Source organism: Apus apus, chromosome 7, assembly GCF_020740795.1.
Source record: "Apus apus isolate bApuApu2 chromosome 7, bApuApu2.pri.cur, whole genome shotgun sequence".
In the NCBI taxonomy this organism is placed as follows: Eukaryota; Metazoa; Chordata; class Aves; order Apodiformes; family Apodidae; genus Apus; species Apus apus.
The window spans coordinates 7,486,623-7,510,686 of NC_067288.1; the positions used below are offsets into that span (position 1 = coordinate 7,486,623).

Here is a 24,064-nt window from a genome sequence, read left to right on the forward strand (position 1 = left end):
TTTTTAGTTTTTAGTTTTCACCTGAACTTAACTATTATTTTTGTGCTTAGGGTAGGAACTGTGTTCCTACCTGTTAGATGTGAGCTACTTTTTTATTAACATCCTTTGGTTAATGATAGTTATGTGCTAGAATGCTTAGGGTTGTATTTTTTCCTCCTTTAGACTGTGGGCAAACTTTGGGTAGTGCATTGATCTTGATGGATTGTGTGGAATAAAATATTCAATACGGTAAAATAGATCAAATCACTGCTTTATCAGTCTGGCAGATTTGCTGAGTGTCCCATCTTAAAATGTTTGTTAATGGTAGTCAGATAAAAGAGGTTTCTCTGGTGAGATAAAGGTACATATGGCTTAGTTTTCCAGGTTGTTTTGTTTTGTAGGTGGTAGAATTCTAAGTATACTGGAATATGAGATTATTTCTGTAATATGAGCAGTAAATCATTTTTAATGTATATTTTAAAGGCACCAGCAGGTTATCTTCATACCAAAAACCCGAAAAACAAGTAGATCTTGATTCCAGCTTGGACAGCAATTTTCTTTGTGACTCTGTTTTCTCTGATGTGGTATATACAAATCATAGAATCTCTGACTAATTCATGTTGGAAGGGACCACAGGAGGTCACCTGGTTCAATCCCCTTTTCAAAGGCGGGCCAAATGACCATAAGCAAGCTGATCTAATGTCTTAGTCAGGTTCCGCATATCTCCAGTTCCAGTGTGTGACTGCCTTTGCTACCTAGTATCTCATTAGAATTTCCTTTGTTGCAATTCATCTGTTGTCCTCCTTCCTTTTATACTTAAATACTTTTGCAGATATTTTGTGCTTGAGTGAAATATTATGTTTGATTACAGCAACCTCATCAAGCATAGACAGAAGCGCTCCACTTGAAATTGGTCTTCAGCGGTCCACACAAGGTACAGTGTATCTACAAAATAACTTTGAAGTATATTTTATGAACATCTACTATAATCTTGCATTATTAATGTCCTCTTTTTCTTGTAGTTAAAAGAGCAGCAGATGAAATATTAGCAGAAGCAAAGAAACCAAGAATAGAGGTAATGACAGTAGCTGACATCCATACAAATTGGGGGTGGTAGTAAATAATATTTATCTGGTTTTGTAGCAGTTCAGTTGGGCTACCTGTCCTCTGGGTACACACAGTACTTCTGTTAGAGTGAACATTAACTGGGAGGAGTTAGAATTTAAGCCTCCAATTTGAATGTGGAATTTTAGTTGCTAGATGCATGCTGTAATATAAAAGGGGAAAGCCTGACCATGTATCTCTTAAGTACCTGTTGCATTATAATCTGTCTGCTAAAAGCTATGGGATTGGAATAAAAGTGCTGTTTAATGTCCAATTAATGAATTTAGCAGAGTATTTTCACAAGTACCAATGACTACAAGCAATTATTATGCATGCTGTTTTACTCAACTCTGGTTGTTTGGTTGTTTGTTTGTTTTCAAACTGTGTTCATCCAGTTATCTCCTCTGAGTTGTTCTAAATCTGGCTGTACATACTTTCAGGGCATTGAGGCTTTAGATTTCCTCTTGCAGGAGAGTTATCAAAATACATTAGTTTCCTTATTCAAAAATTGAATCTGAGTATTGTTTGTGCTTATCTATGACTGCTAATAATAAATAATAAAAACACAGTGCGTTCTTAATGGCATGTGAGCAGGTGATTGTTGGGAGGTGACCTATTGATTATCTATAGATTATTGTTCTACATTACCCTATATGGCTATGATGCCAGAAAGTTTTGAAATTGTTGATCTTCACCATCATTAGAATTCTGCATATGAGCCTAATGAGTTTATGGCCATCTCTTCTTTTTGTTTCCTTGCTGCTCCAGCAGCTCAGAGTCTGTCAAGTCTGCTTTAAGTTACTCAGAGATCATCTTGGTGTAGAGATTCCAGGTCTCTCCTGATACATGGCTGTGCTTCAGCCTTTCCAAATTGTCTTTTAGCAGCAGGACAGACTTGATGCTGATTGAACTTTTGTGGGGAAATAAGACAGATTGAACACAAGTGGCACCAGCATTAAGAAGCTGAAAAGATGGCATAAAATTAGATCTCTCTACTGCTTTCTCAAAATACGTATCTGTCTCAAGTCTGTCTCGGGTTACTAGAGGCTTCCTTACTCTTGACTTTATTTATGTTTGCTAGGAATGCCATTTATGTAAGTTCTGCATCAGTATATGACACTTTTGAGCACGTTTTTTTAAATATTTTTTTTTTAAAGTCATTGCTTAAATATCTGGGCAAATTTAAGCATCTGATAAATTTACCTTAAATATATATGTGTGTATGTATTTCCCTGCCTGAATGTGTGCATGAATTGCCACTTTTAAGTTCTCTGACTGATTTTTCTATTGTTCTCAGTTGTTGTGTAAGCAAGGCTCTTCACAAGGGACTGCTAGTTTCCTTTTAATTATTCTAATTATACTTTGTGGTTCTTGAGAGGAACTTTGCAATAGCTGTACTCCTAATGCTACTGCACAGATCAAAAATAATCGGAAATAAAGTTTGTCCTTGCAAATGTAAAAATTAAAATTCTGAATAGCTTTTATTCTAGCTGTATCTATTTTTTTTAAAGAGAATGCACAAAAAATAAACGTTGCAGTTAAATATGACTGTTACTGCCAGGATGAAGAGTGTGTGCGTCTTGACAAGGAGCGGTTGGCAGCTCGGTTGGAGGGACACAAAGAAGGTATCGTGCAAACGGAGCAGATCAGGTAGGAATACTTTGTCTTATAGCTAATGCTTAATTAAAGGACTGATAACAATTACTGTGCCCTTCAAGGCAGCCAGTTTTACTTCTGTCCAGCAGCTCTCAGTGAAAGTCTCCCTCCATAAGGTGCTATCATCAGATATGCCTGAGGAGGCAGAATTTAATGTCTGGTCGGACTTCTGTTCTTGAGTTGGACATTCAAATGTCATGATATGAGATGTGGTTTGTCTTTAGAAGTGGGCAGACAGTTTTCTCTTCCACCCACCAAGTCTGCCATTTCTGCTTTCTTCTCCCAGGGCATTGTAAGCATGTCTAAGCAGTCAAATACAATGAGCAGAACTGCATGGGGAAGCTGGTAATCTCTGTTTCAAATTAAAATATCCTTATTGAGGAATGTCTTGCATGATAAAAGAGGAAGACATTGTAAGAACAAATAAAACAGTAACACAAACTCTTTTGACTCCCTACAGAGGTGAGCTTGGTGCCTCTGAAGAGGCAATGGGCTACCAGAGGATAAGTAATAATCAATATGCAAGTGCTCAAAAGCTTTCCCGTCACCTTTCCTCTTCCATTGTATCCATCCAAAATTTTGCAAAGAATGACAGCTGGTTTTGAGTCTTAAGCCATGTCTTTCCAAAGTAAAGCAGAGACGAAGTTCTTGCACCATCTTTTTGTTTCTTGGGCTTAGTAGGATACCAGGCTTTGGTAGTTCATTTTCATATACCCGAGTTGAGAAGTCTTAAAGTGAAGGCAGCTGCTTAATTTCTTTAGTGTGTCAGCTCCTGTAATATAAAATGGGAGTCATGCTTCCTACATGCTTCTAAGGTGTATGGGTGTAAATTAATGTACTACTTTGTCTGCATTGGATTTTTCAGCTAAGTAGTTTCACTTTATAGACCAACTGCTTTCTTGGGAAATTTATCTCTTGAGCATGAACAATACCATGAATGCTTGTTTACATTTACTGGTATTACATTTAAGTTAGCTTTGCGGAATTAATATAGCAGAGTGGAGGCATTTATAGAATCCATAATTACACCTAACCATGTGAAAAGTAGACATTTTGAATGTCTTCCTTTCTGACTCTTGTATAGGTGTACTTAAAAGGAAACTATAGGAAAAAAAAGAAAATCTAATTGCCATATCTGACTTTGAATCAAAAAGTTTATGGACCAAAAAATCAAGAAGTACACACATCGTTTTGAATAAACTAATTATCTGGATACTAGCTTGATTGTATCACAGCTTTGTTATGGAGTTGAAGCAGTGCTGCAGTGAGGATTACACAGTATTGTTTAAAATTACTTTTATTCTGTATTTACAGGTATTTTTTAATGCTGGATGTAAAAGACTGCACTTTTGTAAGAGTGCAAACAGCATTTCCAGGCAGTTTGAACTCAATGCTTGTCACTGTTGTTACTTTGTTTAACAGCAACACAAAAAAGTTCCATTTCCAATACCTTCGTTGTAGAAGGAGACTCCTTTACAGCCAGCACTTGTATTCACTTTTCAATGTAATCTCTAAAAAAGTAAAAAAAAAAAAAGAAGTCAAGTTCAATTGGATATGTGCAGCTAGGATTGTGCAAGTCAGTCCTTTTTTCCTTCAGCTTACCTGCAGATTGATAGGTCTAACTGTTTGACAATCAAATTCTGTATTTACAATTAAAAGCAAACAAATAAAGATGTTGTACCCCTCGACTGAACTGAACTATCTCAAACACAGATTAATGTGGACAAAGTTGCTACCATCTGTTGCTTGTTTGGCCTACATACTCTGAAAAGGTAAAACATTTTCCAGGTGGCCTAGTCCACATAACAGCACCTCAGCTGAAATTAATTAATGCTTTGAAAGCCTCAGAGCAGCCAGGAATTGATTGTCTGAACAGAAAGTTATATCCCACTAAAAATAATGGGGAGATGAAATTAATTGTACATTGAAGTGTTAGTTCTGATGCTTTACATTTGTAATCTATTTCTGCTTGTTATAGTTAGGATTTTTTTATGTTTATTGTACTAGTATTGGGATGGAGACTTCTATCAGAAGTTTGGTTCTCATGCCCAAAACAGCAGTGCCAAAGTCGTGTAATTTTCAAGTATATGAAAGGTTGCTATGTTATGATTTATAGCATAACTGTAAACTTTAAGCAGGATGAAGTTACTCATTCACAAATTCTTTCAGAATAATTGTGCAATTATTCAGTCTCTTCTGTATTTTTGGTCATTTAGGTCCTTGTCTGAAGCCATGTCAGTGGAAAAAATTGCTGCTATCAAAGCAAAAATCATGGCAAAGAAAAGATCCACTATCAAAACTGATCTGGATGATGACATAACTGCTCTTAAACAGAGAAGTTTTGTTGATGCTGAAGTGGATGTAACCAGAGACATTGTCAGCAGGGAGAGAGTATGGAGGACAAGAACTACAATCTTACAAAGCACAGGCAAGGTAATGCTCTGGACACCAAGCTCCATGATTTAAATGACAAACTGCATTTTCTCTTTTTTGTAACTAGCTTGTTTACCATAGATGACTGAAGGAATTTGGCTTAGTGTTGTAGGAAAGGTTAGCCTTGGAAGGCTGTTGGCACAGTGACAGAAGAGTTTGTTCTTAACTTGTTACAGTAAGCCTAAAATGTATCTCAAAATATTTGCTTCAGACATTTAAAGGACACAAATTAATCACTTAATTCCTCTTGAACAAAGCTGACTTGAGCCCTGCACTTAGGAGGCCTACATGAGAGTTCCTGTGGGTTTGAAATGTGCCAAAGTGGGGAGTGACTTATAGCAGTGGTGTGTGTTGGAAGTCAAAGGCTGCTAAGCTGTGGAAAGCATCAAAGAAGTAAGGAGAGAATAAGCTAAAATGAACAAAACCAGAAAGTGTTACCATTGAGGAGACTTTTCTGTATATTTTTGTCCCTTCATGCCATGGCTTCAGCTGCATTTGGTTGTGTGCTATCCAGAACATGGTTGCAAGCACAGCTGGCAGCTTGCTCTCTTTGGACAGTTTGGCTTTCTGGATTGCAGGGATAGTGGGCACTGCATTTCACAAGGAAGCAGTAAGTAAATTTCTGAAAGATTGCAAATGTCGGTTTTTCTGACCTTATTTTCAAATTGCATCCTTTACCTTCACTTCTTCAAGTAGTGTCATAGGAAAAAAAACATCTACAAGTAAACAAGGTCCCAGTTTTGTCTTATTTTTAACAGCCTTTTATAGAGCACTCATTTTCACAGCCTGGTCCCTTGGCTTTAGCGGTAGAATAATTTCATTCATGAATTACAGGGTAATTCCTAAGGATATGAAATACACACCTGCATACTACATGCAGAGTCAGCAGTGCTGCCTTGAGTCTGTGAGATTTCTGCAGGATCACAGGAACATTCTTGATAGCATGGACAGCTCCTCAAGCTGTCTTCTCCACAGAGAAAAATGCCCGTGAGTCAACTTTGCCAGTGTTCTCTGTAGTAAACAAATATTCAGAGATAGATTAAGGCACAGAAGAAAAACACTAGGAAGATCAGACCACAGGAAAAAGAAAATAATCTATCATCCTTATCAGCTTTATGGCAGGTTCTCTCTAGTTTTGATATTTTTGAAGATGTACTGATTCCTCCAGCAAGTTGCTCCTCAAAATAACCTTAACTGTGTTTATGGAGTATTTACTGTTTCTCCTTCTGGACACATTTTCTGATTCTGAAGTTTGCTTTTTATTTCAAATAGCCTTTTTTGCTTTATAGAATGGTTCCAGGGTTGTTGTTTTTTTTTAAGTCTCCAGTGATACAGTGTTCTTTTTTTAACATATTTAAAAGTTTTCATGATACTTGCATTCTGTCTTTTTAGATCCTGCTGTTAATGATCTTTTGGTAACATCTTCATTGTTACCTAGCTCCCCTTGCTGAAATTAAATAGTGGTGGATTTTTTTCTGGCTGTAGGGTTATTGGTTTTTTTTCCGTTTACCAGGATGTTGAATTTCAGTGCATTGAGGCTCCTGTTTTAGAATATTCTTCAGCAGCTGCCTCACTAAAGTAGGTAGTAGGGAATAAATCAAGAGTTGCTTTTCCTTTTGTGGCTACTTAGGACAGTTGCTCCAGGAAGCAATTGCTTATGATAGCTAAAGAATTAATTGCTGCATTGCTTCCCTTTTTAGCACTTACCCAACCAACAAAGTAACTACAATCTCTCATAATTACTGTTTTCTTTTTTGGAAGTCTCTGTACTGTCCCATTCATATTGGAATATAGTTCTAATGCTCTAATAATTTGGGACAAGCTATCATTCATTTACTAGCATTCATTGGTTGTCATTCATAGTTTATTTGACTCTTAAGCTTTTGTAATGCAGGACCCAGCTCCTTTATCTGTATGACCCCCTCCTTTGCTCTCTTTTACTCAGATGTTGGATTGATCTCTGACTGGTTTTTTACTGATTTTGTGAGGTTCCTGTTGTTCACAAAATCAGATGGTTCAGCTCACCTGCCCTCTTCTGCTTCAGTTTTTCTAGAATTTGCATTTGTCTTTCTTTTGCTTAGAACTTATTGTTGAGATGTTTTTCCATAGTTTTCTTCCTAATTATTATGCAGTTCTACTTTCTCTTGAAATACAGTGTTTGATTTAATCACTAGTGGATGAGTCATGCTGTACTGTCTGTTTTAAACATCTGTTGGCCTTCCTCAAGTCTGTAGTGTAGTCTCCTAGATTTTATGAATAATGTGACATTTTTATGTAATCACTTTTCAGATCCAAATTGCATCTGTTTAGTCTTTTTTTTCTCCCCTCTCATAGTAGCTTAATTTTAGAACTGTTTGAGAGGATATATTGTTGAAAGCAATTTAATTTCAAGTTTGACTGTAGACATGCAACAGAACTTTGCTGTTTTGGTGAGTCAACTGACAGTCTAACCAACTGTAAATTTAGTTGAATTTCAAAAACAATAAGAATACTCTATGCTAGAGCTGCCCTTGAATTCCTTTACCATTCTTTTAACAGCCACAATTGTTGTGCCTTTAAGAAATGAATCTCTTCTGTTGCGCCTCATTTTTCATGCAGTCTATCTTGGTCTTCACAAACACACAAAAATCAGGGTAAGGGAGTTGCTGTCTTCAGACCCGGTACAGATGGAGATGCTGGGAGAAAGAAGTTTAAAGGAGAAAAAGTAGAAAATATTTAATCTGTAGATTGGTAAGTGGACAAGGTGTCCTGCTGCAGTCTTACTGGGTTTTTTTGTGGTCTTTTTTGTATAAAGCAGACATAATTTCAGATGTTTACTAACATCATGTTAGAAGGATGGGAATGAATTCTTGATACTGTAGTTATGTCCTTGACAAGGGAACTTGTTTCTGGAGAGCAGGTTAAGTTTGTCAGGTTTTTGTGTATGTTGAATCTGTTTGAACTGAAATATTGTCAGGTGAAGACATGTCAGAATTAATATTGACACTTGGGGAACTGCAGATCTTAGGGGAAAACACTAGCAAAATACTAATTTTGTAGCTGGTTTCTGGAGAGGACTTTTATATATAGATCTGGATCTCCTCTCTGGTAGCTAAAGCTTTAAACTCATACAAAGAATACTTTCCATCGTAAGTGTTCAGAGAATTAAGTTCTGAATTACTGCTCTGCAGAGGTTTCAGCTCTGTTGTGTACATGTTTTTAGATAAATGGCTGTTTTGTAAAACAAACCACTGAACACCTAGACAAAATTGTATTTAGACTGAAATTGTTTCCTTCCTTTCATGTCCTTCCTCTTTCTTTGAATCCTGAATAATCCTTTGGTTTTTATAACCTCCTGTAGCAGGCTTCAGGTATCTTTTCTGAAGGAAAAACTTCTTCATTCCATCTCTACTGTAAATACACTTGTGGGACTTGAATTATTCCTGTAGAAACAAATTAAAGTAGCCTGAACAGGAGTTTCAGCATTCACAGGTGTATTTGGAGGGTGTATTTTTGTTGGTGATTTCTGATGAGATTCCATTTTTTAATCTCCCATATTGCTCATAAATGTTTCTTAGATAAGCAGCATGGTAACTGGGTGGGCTGGGTTGAACATTCTCTACTTGTGTGTAGAGAAATCTTAAAAACTGGAATCTTGGAAATGCACAAGGGGTTGCCTTGTGAATTTATAACTTCTTCAAATCAATCAGTGTTCTTCTGTGAATAGTGAACTCGTGGCATTTCTGAAGCTTTAAAAAACAAAAATCTTCCATCTTTCTGTTTCTAGGGATATGTTAGATAATATTGCTAAAACTTTAAATTTTGGATGGGACTCCTCGGCTGTGTTATCTTACAGTTGCAAGGATATAAGATTTGCTGTTTTTCAAGTGGACTCTTAACACCATGTCCAGGAGGAATAACTTTATGCATCTTGTCAAACATGTGGGAAGGCTCAAAGGTTATACCACGTAACCTTTCTAAATTGTGTTGACTCAGAAGCTGGAACAATTCCTATATTCTCTTTATGTGTGAGAGTCCATATACAGACACACATATATTCATGTGCAGCAACTGTACAGGACTTGTCCAGCTGCTAGTTTTGTGGATTTCTTGGCCTCTTTTGACAGACAATACCTTCTTCACTGTCTTCTGTGAGTCTTGTGTGTCTTTTGAAGACATTGCAAGGCATTTGGAGCCTGGAGTGATCTGTATGGTATCCTAACATTATTGTGCACCTGGATGCATTCCAGGGAACAGTACTGAAGTAACACCATGTAAGTTGTAGGTGAGAAGTCTGAATTTGAGGTAAACATCTTTCTAATGGAATTAGAAGTGTATAAAACTGGGGAACGATCAGATGTAGGTTCTTTATACAAGTATCTGTTAATAATGGAAAAAACTACAAATTGGTATGGGATCAGAGTTATGAGAAACTCAGTCCCTCTAGCTTATTTCATAGCCTTTGAATTATGTAATTGTATCTTTTTATAAGATTGTTCCTCTATGTACGTATTACTTGCTGGGTCTAGGTTGAAATACTGAAGCAAAGGTTTCATTACTTGTTGTTTCCCTTCTGCAGACTGGTCAATTTGATTCTCTCACAATCTAGGTAGTTAATCTTCTCTCTTAATATTTACTGTATCAAAAAATTATCAGGAAATAGTCTGAATTATGTATTTTTAATATATGTATTCCTATTTCCTTTCTAATAAAGCAGGAAGTAAGCTTGAATCAAATAAAACGTTAGCTTTCTGCCTTAATCCTGATATTTTTTTATATTTCTGTGTTTGTATGTGTGGTAATGAGAATCCCAGAACTGAGTAAGGTGATTGAGGTTTGCAGCTGACCTAGCTACAGGGATCAGCATTTTCCTGGTTTGTGGTATTTACCTTGGATGTAACTCACAATTACAGATTTATCTAATACAGTGTCTTTCTTGGAAGTATTTCAGAATATTATTCCTCTGCTTTTCTGTGTTCCTGTACACAAGAATTAAATAGCAGGACTTTACATTTCCCTCAAATGAATCTCATCTCTGTGGCAGTCAATGTTTTTAATTTTGTGTTATCACCTGGAAAATATTACCACTGCAGTCAGTATTTACATAATAGCATATTTGAACTAACTTTTCTGGGAGATCTCTTTTTGGCTACTTTCAGGTCATATTTTTGTTCTTACACTTTCTAGCATTATTCTAGTGAAGTCACTTGTAGGGGATTACAGTTATAATCATAATTTCAGTAAAATCATTAACATGATCTTGTACCTGGAAAATATTGCAATCAAAACAATTTCACAGACTAATACAGTATTTAATAACTTCATGGCTAAAAGCTTTGAGAATGAAATTTTTGAACTGTTAAAGTAAAAGCAATTTTGTATATGGGCTCTAGATGGCAGAATTGTTCTGTGCTCCCGAAATTCACAGTAATGGTGAGTTTAATAGCAAAATTTAAGAGTCAAAGGTGTGGCAAGTTAGTAGCAAACTAGTATGGTCATTAGTGTCTTCACATGTAACAGACGTGTGACTGATGAATGGCTGTGCACAAGTGTGATGCCATGGTACAGAGCTTAAGTTCCCAACCTCAACTTTATCCTGTGTTAGCTTACTTGGTAAAACTGGGAAGACTGTTAACATTGCTACTAGGCATTTTTGAATACTGCATTTAAAGGAGGGAGGGGCCAGATTATAAACATGGTATTGATATTGAGAAATACTGAATCCTGTTTTAGAAACAGGTACTTTGAATGTGTCAGAAAACTTTGTGGAATATGAAGCATTGTGTTTCTTGAAAGAAAATTTAGGCCAACTGTAAAGAAACTTCACGATTCTTAACCAGTACTTCTATAACTATTAAAAAAAATTTCCATATGCTGCATTCATAGGAGAAATACACTCAGATTAAGTTTAAGGGGGATTTTTGAGCAGATTTTTTGCTGTGCTGTATCTTCAGGATATTGTAATATTGCTGCTTTTTCATACTTATGGTTTAGATTTTTTGCTATTTAAACAAAAATGCTTCATTTGTCTTTCATATAATAGTCTTGCTTTAAAAAGATCAGTAAAGATAATACAGTACACGAGGGGTGGAACTTTTTTACTGAAAACATAGTCCACAAAAGCATAAGGCTAATAGCAATGTTTTCAATTCAGTAGGGCAACCTACCACACAGTATTAGATGCGGTGCTTTAGGGCTGTCTTTAAATTAGGAGAGCATGGAGAAGAGAGAAGGTCAGCTTCTGTGTTGGTGAGCAGTTAATGAGTTGAAGCTACAGATTCTTAGGCATAGGAGAGCGATGCCTTAAATGAAGGACTCCAGATTTAAATATGTGCTTTAAATTTAAATGTGCAAAATATTTTCTGTAAATATATGGTTCATAGTCCCTGTTCCATGTGCACAGTTTTTTCATTTCTGCTGCACTTTTTATGAGACCACTTCAACACTATTTCATGTCTTGCAGTACATAGGAATTACTGAAAATGTGTGAAGGGAATATTGCATTTCTGGTACTGTATCATGCCTTTCAGTCTGTCAGGGGCTGCAAAGAACTTAGCAGTATGTCTGAGCATATCAAGCAAACATGTAAAGAAGTGTGACAGGGGTTTGATTCTTCCTTCGCCAGTCCTGTTACAGGTTTTGGACAATGTATTCTGCAGCTCTTGATCATCCTGGGATGTATGTCCAACAATACTTGTCAGCTCCAGTAAGAGCTTGAGTTTATAGAGTCATTCCTAGGCTCTTCTCTCTGTAGTGAAATACCAGAAGGTAAAAATCTGGTTAGAAATTGGTTACAACTCAGCTATAGGAAAGTTTTGAAGCCCTATAAGCCATCCATACTAAGTAACAGTGCATATGCTTCTAGATTTATATGTTAGATTTATTATTTTATTTTTGTTCAGATGATTGAGATGTAGTATATCTTTCTTTAGTTGTTTTTTTTGCCTGAGGAATTGTTTTCTGTGTAGTTGAAAAAAAATATTTCTGCTTAATGAACATTATCAGGAAAAAGATTTGTTTTTTCTTTTTTTTTTTTTGCTAACATGATAAAGGTGCTGTTGTGACTAGCAGTGCTTGTTAATGAGCGTTAAGGTAATGGCTAGTTACAGATGTTAAAGAAAGGTTGCAGAATTAAGATTACGGTTTTTTAGAATAAATCATTATACATTCAAATTAAAGTATTTTTATTATAAAAGGAGTCTTGTGAGTGATGTAATTCTGTTAAGTCTTCCCCAGCAGAACGTGCTGATCTGACTTGCTTTGGTATTTCTCCTCAAACAGCCTGGTGTTACACCAATGACAACAACTTGTCTTGGTGTGTGTTAGTCACTATGTTGGCAAGGGATACAGCGTCTGTGCCAGTACATTTTGAAAATTTACATACTCTTGTTTGTGGGCTTTCTTAAAGAATATGTATGACTTTTTCTGTAAGATGTGTGACTATATTTATCTGACCATAGCTGCTGTCATTGATTGTCTTTTGGCTACCATTGTTTTCCCTTCTGATTTACATCTAGTACATGAGTCCTCTTTAGAGCCATGAGTGAGGATGGGTGGAAAAATCTATTGTGGTAAAGCTTTATTTAAGAAAGTATCAAAAGCCCAATTTGGTAGTTGCTGAAACACTTTGCCTCCTCTCTGTTTCCCCAACATGATGAATTATTACCAGGTGGAGACTTGGTTGGAATCAACAAAGGGAGCTGTCATGGTAGTAGCAGCACTCTAGACAGCTAGTAACATGAATCAATGAAATTGTCCTTTTACGAACTAAAATTTTGTCTAATTTTTGAAAGCACGTTCAATTTTTTTAAGACTTAGTGCAGAGAAATGGGTATTTTCTTGAGGTCTTTTTTTTGTTGGTTTTTTTTTCTCCTGCTCTGTTCGCCAGATTAGTTTTTTTTGGTAAAAAAAAATGTTGCATTTGGTATTGAGTTTAAATAAATGTAAGCTAGAAACTAGGGAATGTTCATATTCAGATATCTGAAGGGATGAACAATGAAAGTTTAGTAGTCTTGCAGCTCTGCAGGGATTTTCAGATCAGTTGGTGCATGCACTGAACTTCCTATTTGACCACTTTTCTGTCACAGTAATGTAATCCCACATCCCCAGTGCAGCCAATGATCAGCAAGGTGATTATATTAGTTTAAGTGCTTCTTAAAACACGCCTGTTTTTTCCCCTTCCAAATAGATATTAGTTGTGGCCTTGGGGGAGCTTAATTTTTATGCTGTGGAAAAAAGACATCAATGTGAACACCTTGTAATTCTGTGCTTACTAGCAACTTCTTTTCAGCAGATGGGAGAAATAGTTGTGTTTTTTTTTTTACCGGAAAGAATTAAAAATCTGTCCAGGACATGCAATTTCAGGTTATTAAAATCTGAGACACTAAAATGCCTTGAAAAAAATTATAATTTGAAGTTTAATCTCACTTTAAGAGTATGTTAACTGTAGACTTCATGAATTAAACATGGATGTGAAAGCTGCTCATAGCTTCCTTGTGACTGAAAGAAGACTTGGCTTGTACATGGACAGTCACTCTTCCAAAATTCCTTCTCAAGTTATTTAATTAGTTCCTGCTCCTGAATTTCAGAAGAATGAGTAGCTTGTTGTTTCCAAGAGACAGTATGTGATGAAGTACAGCAGTGACAAGAATTGTGATTGGTGTGCTGCCCAGTCCACAGTTTGGGAGAAATCTCTGAATTTCCAGTAAAAGCATGTAGTTAGACTTATTTTCTGAAAAACAGAGCTGATTTTGAGTACCCTCATATAAGTGATATATGCATGGCTCACAGCTCTTTAAAGGTTTTTTTCTTCTCCCTCAAGTTTCTTCTGACTGAAAATAACCTCAAATACAGTCTTGTGTGAGCTGTTTCAGTCTTTGTGAAAAGAACTAGGTTTGCTAAAAGAATGGCTTTGCCTTTATAAGTGGTTCCTGGTGGCCTTCCAGTTCCTGCCCCTCTGGCTTGGAGCAGCCTGACAACATGCCGACTGAGGTCAAGTCAACAAGCTTAGAGAAGGTTTCCACTACAGCTCTCTCTAAACGATTAGTACAAAATTCCACCCAGAAGTCTTTGTTTTGTAATTTGTGCATTTGTTTTGTAAAGCCAGTGGTGTTAATTAACACCACTTCTGTGTTAGCATACAATACTTGGTAAGAATCTAAGCATTTTGTGTATACTTTACAGCATTCTGAACCAGTAAAAAAGCCCTTTCTCTTAATTGATAAAAGGTCGCTTTTAATGATGAACCACTCCTGAAACTGACAGTAATCACAGACATTGTGTACACGTATCTATAACTTAAAATGCCTGTTGAGCAGTAATGTAATAAGTATATGCCTTTCAAAAGTTTAATTACTGTTGACATTTTTGTTTGGAATATAACAGTCCTGCAAATACTACTAGAAGGAATGCATTGTAAAAAATGTAATGAGTATAATTTGTTCAGTTGGGCCTCAATGACTTGGTTATCTGACAAATCTCTGCATGAAGTCGTTATTATTCTGGATCACTCTTGAGTCAAGGATTTGTGAATGTGATTTCTGTGGTTCCTTCCTCCAGTGTAAGATGCTGAAGTTGCTTAGTGCCAAGTGGAGTGAAGTTGTTAATCAAGAGAAATATTCAAAGAGCTGCAGCACAATGTGATGGGCTTGTGCCTGTGAACTGTTAACAATCAGCTGAAGCACATTCTGCTCTTAACTGAACACCTTGCTGCAAAGCACAGGAAGGGGCTGCCTGCTTGCCTTGCCTCGCCTCAGCTGCTCCGTGCAGGCTTAGGGAAAGCCTCCCAAGGATTCATAAGGGCTCTTCCCAAGAGTAGCTGAGTGCTCTTAGGTGGAGGAAAGCCTGTGGTAGTGCAGAGTTAGGAAGACAGAGGGACTTTGCCTGACATGTCCTGTCAAGAGTCCAAAGTGAGCAGACAGGCTTTTGTTAGCAGATACATACCTGGGCCTCAGAGACGAAACTTGTCTTGGAAATCTTAAGTAAAAGTTTTTCCTTCTTGCTACAGCAGGAAATGCTCCAAAGGGACTGCAAAGGCATGGTAGGCAGGAGAGAGTAAGGAGAGTAGAAGTACTTTGTGAAGAGTTTGGTTCACCTTATGGTGTAATGAAGCCAGTTAGATTTAGCAAGTTTGGGCCTTAACGAAAGGAGCATAACAGTGAGGCCTTAAAACTCTGTTAGTATTTGGTCCTATCACAGAAAACAAACCAGAAAACAACTATTTAGAAAACTAGTGCACTAGTTTTGTTTCTCTGGGAAGCACAAGTTAACTGAGTGCTGTCTTCTACCTCTGTTGTTATGTGAGATGCAGATAGTTAGCAAGGTTCATGGGTACCTGGTATGTTTTCCAGAACTTCGCCAAGAATATTTTTGCCATTCTTCAATCAGTGAAAGCCAGAGAAGAAGGCCGAGCACCTGAGCAAAGACCTGCACCAAATACAGCACCAACGGTAAGAGAAGCACTTAGATGAATATGAAGGTTATGACATGAAAAGTGAGAGCAGAGTGTCTTGTCATTATTAAATACAAAATTTGATTTGGTTTAGTTCCAATGAATGCACAACTTTCAAGCATAACTTCACAGCTATTTTTCGACTTAAATTACATTTATTGGTATTTAAAGAGTTGAATGTATTAGTGTAATTTGTTCAATATGTTCTTGTTACTTGGAGATTAAACTGCTAGTGCCAGCTTCTGCATCTAACACTAGCGACATCCTGCATCTATTTGCAAAAACTGTATTAGATGAGACTATTGCCATCTCAAATGAAATGTTTTGCTGTTTTTCTGACAGGGTGGCAAATGTTAATAATCTGGAACATGACTCATGAGTGGGAACAGCTTGAACCAGCTTTCTTTTGCCTGTAATAAATCAGGAGGAGAGACTTAGATTTTTATTGTTTAATTCTATCTAGGTATTAGACAGGATTTGGTTTGTATTGTGGTGCTAACTGTTGAATTCTGTTAGACCTAATATATTCTTGAACTCAGTGGCAGTTTGCTATAAAAGCTATTTAATCATACTTGGATTTGTTTTTCCTGCTAGTGCATTTAACAAAGAACTAAATTTAAATAGCAAGATTAATTTCAGCCTTTAAATGTTTGCTTTGTGTTGGATTTTCTAAATTGTGCATGGGACTATTCATATGTCCCATTCAGAATAGTTGTGAATATATAACTGAGCCATCCACAGAAAAGACTGAATTAGTATTTAATGTGCCTGTAGATTCGTGAGCTTTTAAAAACTTTTTTCCCAGAATGCCTTTTTTCTCCAAATTTGTTTTTAATCTGTAGGCTTAACAGAATTTTCATTTAATCAGGCTGGCAAGGAGCATTTTGGATGTGTGTGGCTGAAGGCTTAATTAGGAGTTAGCAGTGCACAGGTGTTTTTCCCCTACACTAATTCTTGGGATATTACAAAACTCAGTGATTTCCTAAAACTTCCTGATTTTAGCTACTGTAGTTTGTTACTGCTAGTTTAGTTTTGCCTCAAGTTGTTCTCATTGCTTTTGGTATGTACTTCTAAATACTTTTTCTGTGAGATTTTAAGTGGATGTTGAAGGGAAACATCCCAAGAGTTTTCAAATACGTTGGATCTCCTACAAAAGTGAACTAATTTTAAACTCTTGAGCAGTTCCATGTAATACTTTCTGAAGTTCAAAACCATCAAAAATATATTTTAGTATGTTTTACAAATCTTATTTGATATGTTTTAGGATCCCACTTTAAGAAATAAGCAACCTATTCCAGCTGCCTACAACAGATACGATCAGGAAAGATTCAAAGGAAAAGAGGGTAAGTTGATTGTAATGCTTCTTTAAAAAAAAAAAATTGGTAAATAAAACATAAGAGTTAAAAAGTCTTGGTTATGGGATTTTCTGTGCCATTACTTTTCAAAGCTAAGAAAAAATGAAAATTAAAGCTGTAGCTAAAAATAGCTTTTCCAAGTAACAAAGTCTGGAAGTATTTTGTTAGAAATTATTTCTCCCTCTTAGGAAGCAAACTGAAAGCTTAAAACCAGAACTTGGGGAAAAAAGAATTCTTTATCTGAGGAAGGTCATAATGCAATTCAGAAAGAAACAGAATTGCAAATATGACTGTCAGGTGCATGGAATTATATAATTGCCTGCCCTCAATCAATCACAATTACTTTATAAGTTCCTTCCAGTAATTGCAAGTAAATATTATGAGGTTGTTATAACTTTAAATTACAGAACGAACTAGTAACAGCAGGGTAAAATGTTAGCTCCCTTTTGGAGAGAAGATGGAAATAATCTACGTAATATAAGAATTCTCACTTATTTTAGAGCAGAGTGAACTTGAGTTGACAAGTGGTCTAAAAGGTTTTGTTCTGTCCCCCTTGCTATTTTTTATCTTCTGTTTTAGTACCATTTCTAGTTGTTTCATTTATTTATCTTGCTGAGTTTTTATTTTGAAAGTCTCATGTTTGTTGTGTTCAGATGTTTTTGTTTCCTGCAGAGGACAAAGCAAATCTTGTTACACTTCTGAGTTGCTTCTTCCATTCTGTTCTCAAACAAAATAATTCTCTCCTTTAATGAAGCTCCATATGCATGCTTCTCAGGGATTTCTGACTGCAAGAACTTACATGCTGCTAAATGTGATTTTAAACTAGATGAGCAATTCAACTTGCATGTTTTTCAGTATTTGGCTTTGTCCATGTTAGTACCATTTTTTTTCAGGGTAACTGAGTAACAGTCATATGCCATGTATGTGAATTCTCAGATTTTATGGAAGTGCTGCACTGCAGCAGTTGGTGTTCAATTCTGTATTGGCATGATGTGATTGTTGTTACTACATAATTTAATAATAAGAATAGTATAGTAGAGTACTACTTGGATATTCAGTTTTGATTGTAACTGGAGAAAGAAAAGCAGAAAATATAACACCAAGGAGAATTTCATGCTGTAAGAAATTTGTGAAGGTTGTTTTCCATGCATCTCGTCAGAAACTGGCTGTAGCCATCCCTGAAGTTGTTTAAAAAAAAGTTTTGCAAATATACACTTACATTCTCTAGGTTTATGTGGGGTTTTTTCCATGTGACACTTACTGTAGTAAATTTGGTCAGATATTCTATTATATCCTCTAGATGTTTATTCGCTGTTGGCCTCAATATTCTTCTATTTCAATGCAGTGGGTTTTACTTGCTACTAGTCATTGATAATTGTGTGGGGAGATGGTAGAAGGAAAAAGCTGACACAGGATATTTGTGTCCATCTGTGTATAATTTGTCCAGCATTGACAAATAATCTATAAATAGCATCCATGAAGAATTCATTCTTATAAAAAGAGTAATGGGAATTTAGGAAAGAAAGGAAGATCAAAAAGAACACCACAACAAAAAAATCCAAACCAAAATCAACCCTTCTATGAAGTTTGCTTGTGCTAGTGCTTTTATCTTCAAGACTCGCATATTTGCCAAGTAGTTTTCCTTCTACTAACACTTCCTATTACATGTTAAATAGTAAATACCTATGCAATATGAAGTAAAACTGGGAGAAAGAAATTAATGGACAATTGTAACAGTTCAAATGTACCCATGCATATAATTCATTGTGACTCTCTTACAACAAGAAACTTAGATAAAGGAATGTTCTTTGTGTTTCTAGATGACAGATTACGTAGTTCTGGAAAGCAACAACATCTGTACTAAACAGGTGAAGGTATTTTATGCTTCTACCACAAGTATATGGTTCAAGAGGGAATAGAAAAAAAAATAACAGGTTTTGCATGGCAGAAAAAAAGAACTCTGAAGAGTTGGTCAAGAAGCTCATCAGTGCAGGTTTAATGTAGAAATTTCTGAGCAGAAATCACAGAAGAGATTGAATGGTTGCTGGAGGAGGGTGGGAGGTAATGTTTTCTGCCTGTAGTTTTAGTGATAAAAAAATCCATTTGTATGTGGTCTTGGGGCTTCCCTCAGTTCTCAAATGGACTGGACTATAGCTCTTGGTCCAGCTGGAAGGCTCTTGTGTGATGTCATGGTTATGAAAAGTCTGAAATGGTCATATTCTACCTGTGTAGTTATCTCGATGACTCTGCTTCTTTCTATGACATGTTTCTTGCATTCACAAAGTTAATTTTGTAGTCACACACTACGTTAATTTTGTATTTCAGTTTTCTACACGTATTTAAAGAAATATGTAGTTTAATAATAGCAGTGGTGCAATACCAGGTTAGATAAGTGTAGACTAGCATTGGAAATACAAATTAGGTGTTTGAAAGAAAGCATTTAAAATACAAAATTGACTTATGAAAGGTACTGATAGAACATTTATAGAAACTATGTAAAATTAGTAATATTTGGAATTCTTAGGAGAGGACTCAGGTATTCAAGATATCTTCTTCAGCCATGAATTAACTTTAGAAAATAGCATATTTTATTCTGGAGTATTCTATTCTAGAACTAGAACTTAAGTTTTCAAAAGCCATAATTAGTAATTAACATTTTCCTATGCCATTCAGCATTGGTAATGTGATTTGCTTAAAATTGAACTATGTACATCACTTGCAACCGTATCACAAGTGAACTCATTCCTTAAAGGACTTTTTAATTACCCTCAACATTAATTTGTGGCCACCAAATAGTCATTGCAGAAGTAAGATTGCAAGCAGAATTAGTCATAAATAGAAGACATATAAGGTATTTTTTGCTGTTTTTTTTAGTCTTGTTAGAACCTGGAATACGTGTTTTTATGGAAAGCTTGCAGTATTGAGGATTTTGGGACAGAAGTCTGAAGGAAGAGGATGATTATTTAGGTTCTAGGTATAATAACTTCCAGTTTTTGTACCATTCTATCCATGTTTATTAGTAATGATGGATAACATCTGAGATGAAATTGAAACTGAGAGATTTGTGTCACTAAAGGATTTCCACATCTTACTCTACATCACTTTGCATGTGGTTGGCTAGAGATTGTAGGAGGGAGGATTGTATGATGTGTGTAACAATGTGTGTAGTAGTCATTTTGACTAAAGATAGAAACAAAGCCAAGAGAGAGTTCTCCAAGCTTTTGTCTTTCTGCCTCACCTGTTTGCTCTTTCCTCAGGGGCACTGAAACTATATGATTGCATCTTGCTATCTATCTGTAGTTTAATTTAATGCTATAGTATTCATGCAAATTTGAAGTTTAGTCAGCAAAGAGGTGAATTGTTTTATCTTTGAATATTTTTGTGGTTTAATACATAATTTTTCCATTAACAGTCTTGATCTTAGCATAAACAATTCAAAGCTTATAGAGCTAAGACAGTAAATTTAGATATTTTAACATGAGATGCATTAAGTAAACTGCTGAGTTGCAGCCAAATTTCTGTGCTTCTTGTGATGGATCATTATTTCTGATGCTGTGTGTCAGGAAGCTTCTCTGATTGGCTTATATAAAATTTTCATGCCAGATAGGACAGACTTTGCTGCTAGAGTGGTAAAGAGTTCTGTAGTGGGGGTGGTGGTAATTGTAAGGTACTCCTCTTGAACTGCAAATTATCAGTTACACCTCCAGTGGATGGAATGCAGTCCTGAGTCAGTAAGTTGGTAGCTTGCTCTCAAATGAGGGTATTGTTACTGTAGCTTTGGTTAGGCAGGAAGCAGAAATGTTTCCTTTGTTATTCTCAGAGTTCTGTCACATATGCTATAGGAAATGTATTCCAATGCCTCTTGCAGTCAGACTTGTACATCCTAGATGCTTCCACAGTGGAAGAAGGTGTTACTTGGCTGTGCACCTATCAAACTGAACTGTTGGTTTTGAGGTGGGAAGGTGAACACCTTGTAACTATTTCACCTTGTCTGCTGCTTCCTTCCTATTGGTTGTTTTATCATTCATACTGGCTGGAAGTGATGGTACCCACTCTCCAACAATGCAGGCCTCCATGCTGTGCTAAAACTCTCTCTACTTTTCCCTTATTAATTTCCTTAATATTATTCACTTTAGCTTATTTTTTAACTTTATTGATGTCACTTATGTGCATTTTTACTAGTAGAATTTTATTCATACCACAGATCATCTTGTTGAAACTACAGTCTGTTACATCTCCTTGAGCAACATAATTTTTAAATCCTTTCCAGGATTTAAAAATCCTGTTTCCAAATGTCATTTGATGCTTAGGAAGGTATTGTGTCCTCTCCTGTGTGTCTTATTGTTTGATATTTTAATACACATTTATTGATGTCTACAGTTTGAAGCTCAGCCAGTGGTATACTGAAGCTTTGAGCTGATGGGATTGTTCTGTAGGACATTCTGAGGTCTAAACTGTTGTGGACCCCGTACCTTGTTTATTCCCCATTTTTTGGGGTGGCTTTACCTGAGATCCTTTTGATGTGCTTGTTTCTGTGGTCAGTCTAGACTGTGAAATAGTGCTGGGATGATAATGTTGAAGATTTAACATTTTCTTGACCCATTGAGTGCATCTCTCAGTATAGATGGTCAAGTTTCTCTGTGCCAATCCAAGTGTTAGGTCTTTAAGGTTCAAGTTATGGAATGGCTAAGGTTGGAAAGGACCTTCAGGTTCCAACCTCCCTGCTATGAGCAAGGACACCTCCCACCAGACCAGGTTGCACAAAGCCTCATCCAAACTGGCCTGAAACTCTTCCAGGGAGGGGGCATCCACAACCTCCCTAGGCAACCTATGCCAGTGCCTTAATACCCTTATGGTGAAAAATGTCTTCCTAATGTCTAACCTAAATCTCCCCTTTCAGTTTAAAACCATTACCCTTTGTCCTATCACTGCTCTCTCTGGTGAAAAGCCCCTCCCCAGCTTTCCTGTAGGCCCCTTCAGACACTAGAAGGCTGATATAAAGTTTCCCGAGAGCCTTCTCTTCTCCAGACTGGTCTTTTTTGCCTGCTACTGTTATTGTCAAGGCTTAAACACAGCAGAAGCCAATTGTTAGGGGGGAAAAAAAAAACACAACAACAACACAGCAACCTCTTAGGGGTATTTAGTGTACCTTAGAGAAGATCTTGCTGTACAGTCTGTAATGGTGAAAACAATGTTACCACATCCAAGCATTTCCTTCAGGAAACTTGCTGTTGTCTTCTGTTGGCTGCTATTGTCATATTGTGTTGGAATTGTTCTTCCAATTGTGTTGGTTTTTCAAATGTAGCTGCAGTTTTTCAGAAGTATGCTTAGCTTTCAATCAGTCTTCAAGTATTGAGCCTAGGCAGCAGAGAACTATGAAGTTTTTAAATTTGAAGTGACTCAGGACATCAGGTTTTTCTTTTCCTATGCATTGTTAAGAAAGCTTCTTTATAAAGCGTTTCTCATTATAAGTATTTTCTTCTAAATTGTGTGATTTCTGTGTACACAAAGAGAATAGGAGAACTGGTAGGAGGAGATCCAGAGTTCTGAGACTTGGTTGCCTTGTTAGATTTATATTTATTGCATTAATTTTTAAGCTTGTAGGATACTGTTTTTTTTTCCTAGCAGAGAATATGTGCAAGATATTCCCATTTGAAAAAGATTCTGGTGTCTCTATTTTCAGGCTTCATCTGTCCCAGTAGTTTGATAAATTTCAGTACTGTACATTCACTTCAGTGCTGGAAAACATACACAGAGATTCATAGTGTAATTTTTTTTATTAGTACTGTGATAAACTTTTAAGAACTTGGTGTTAATTACTTATAAGATTATTACTGAACTGTTGTATAGGAACTGTGCAGAGAACTAGGTAAATTAATTAGTGTAACTTGGAAATTTAGGTGTGAAACTTGTTTAGGAAATACTGAAAGTACTGAAAGGAGTGTTCAGTAAACCCTTACGTAGAATGAAATTTGGTGTCAGTGATTGAATTACCACGGGTGTGAAGTGGGGTAGTGAATCATTTCCAGGCAGCCTGCAGAGCTTTTGCTGTCTGGGGTTTGAAGAGTGTACAGCTGAAAAAAGAAGTGGTTATTCAGTCTTAATCATCCACAATTCAAAGTCTTTAACTCATGCTCTTCAGTGTTTCAGAGACATGCTCCTTTGTTCTGCTTCTGTTTGCCTAGACTTCCTTCCAGAAATTCAGGTGAATTTGAGTCTTTTTAGAGCTATTATTCTTTTAGCAATGTATCAGTGCTCAAGTTTGCACCTGGATTGGGTGGCTAGAGCTGCAGCAGGTGCAGAATCAAAATGCAGAGTGACCTGGATTGATACAGAGCAGTGGGCTTTAAGCAAATGGAAGGCCCTTTGAACACTAATGCTCATAGGCAAGAAAATGGAACATATGCCCAAATGGTGATGAAGAGTATAATTAGTCCAATAAATTGATGCATTAGGGTGCATCTTTTCTAGTCTAATTTTTTTAAATGAGAGAAGGCACTCTGATGCATGGTGTTGCTAGATAGGTAGTGATTGATGAACCACACTGAAAAAGTGTATGATTCTTTTGACAGTTTTGGGTCATTGAACTGTAAAATTGTCATCATAATACATGCAAGGACTGGAGAAGAAAAGATAGTCTTAACGTTAACTGATGATAGTTCATGTTTTTGAAGCACTAGAATTGTTACATATTAATAGTTACTGTGTTTAGTCTCTCGAGATGTAGCTTTTAAGGCATTTGTTGATGTTGGTGTTTTAAACAATGCTTATATGTTTATAAGAGTGGTTATATTTGGCAAACAAAATTGTAATAGTTTGTCGTAATATATTAGTGTAGGGCTTTACTTGCTATTTTTATGCTTTAGTGTTAGACCTGCATTTAAAGTATTTAACATGGACTGCTTTTTGCCTAAAGGAAACGTGCATGATAATTTTGTTATAGTTTTATTGGAAAATCTGTATGTATTGAAGACTCTCAAGTAAGTCTTGTTTAAAGAGTTGTTCTATATTTTAAATTCCAAGTTTAAAAGTAAGGTTCATGATCCTTTTATTGAAAGGGCTCTTTTCTCCTTAAATACTCTTTTCTTAGTAGATGGTATATAATTTT

The 24,064-nt window shown here is 36.2% G+C and overlaps 1 protein-coding gene across 1 annotated transcript in view; it reads left to right on the plus strand.

Moving 5' to 3' along the window:
• The window catches only part of CDC73 (cell division cycle 73), a 112,427-nt gene that overhangs the window by 7,021 nt on the left and 81,342 nt on the right, over positions 1–24,064 (plus strand). Inside the window, exons 4-9 of the mRNA XM_051624679.1 lie at positions 851–913; positions 1,002–1,054; positions 2,645–2,733; positions 4,956–5,172; positions 15,501–15,599; positions 16,866–16,944. Of these exons, the coding sequence (XP_051480639.1) occupies positions 851–913; positions 1,002–1,054; positions 2,645–2,733; positions 4,956–5,172; positions 15,501–15,599; positions 16,866–16,944 (600 nt within the window). The remainder of the gene's footprint in view (positions 1–850; positions 914–1,001; positions 1,055–2,644; positions 2,734–4,955; positions 5,173–15,500; positions 15,600–16,865; positions 16,945–24,064) is intronic.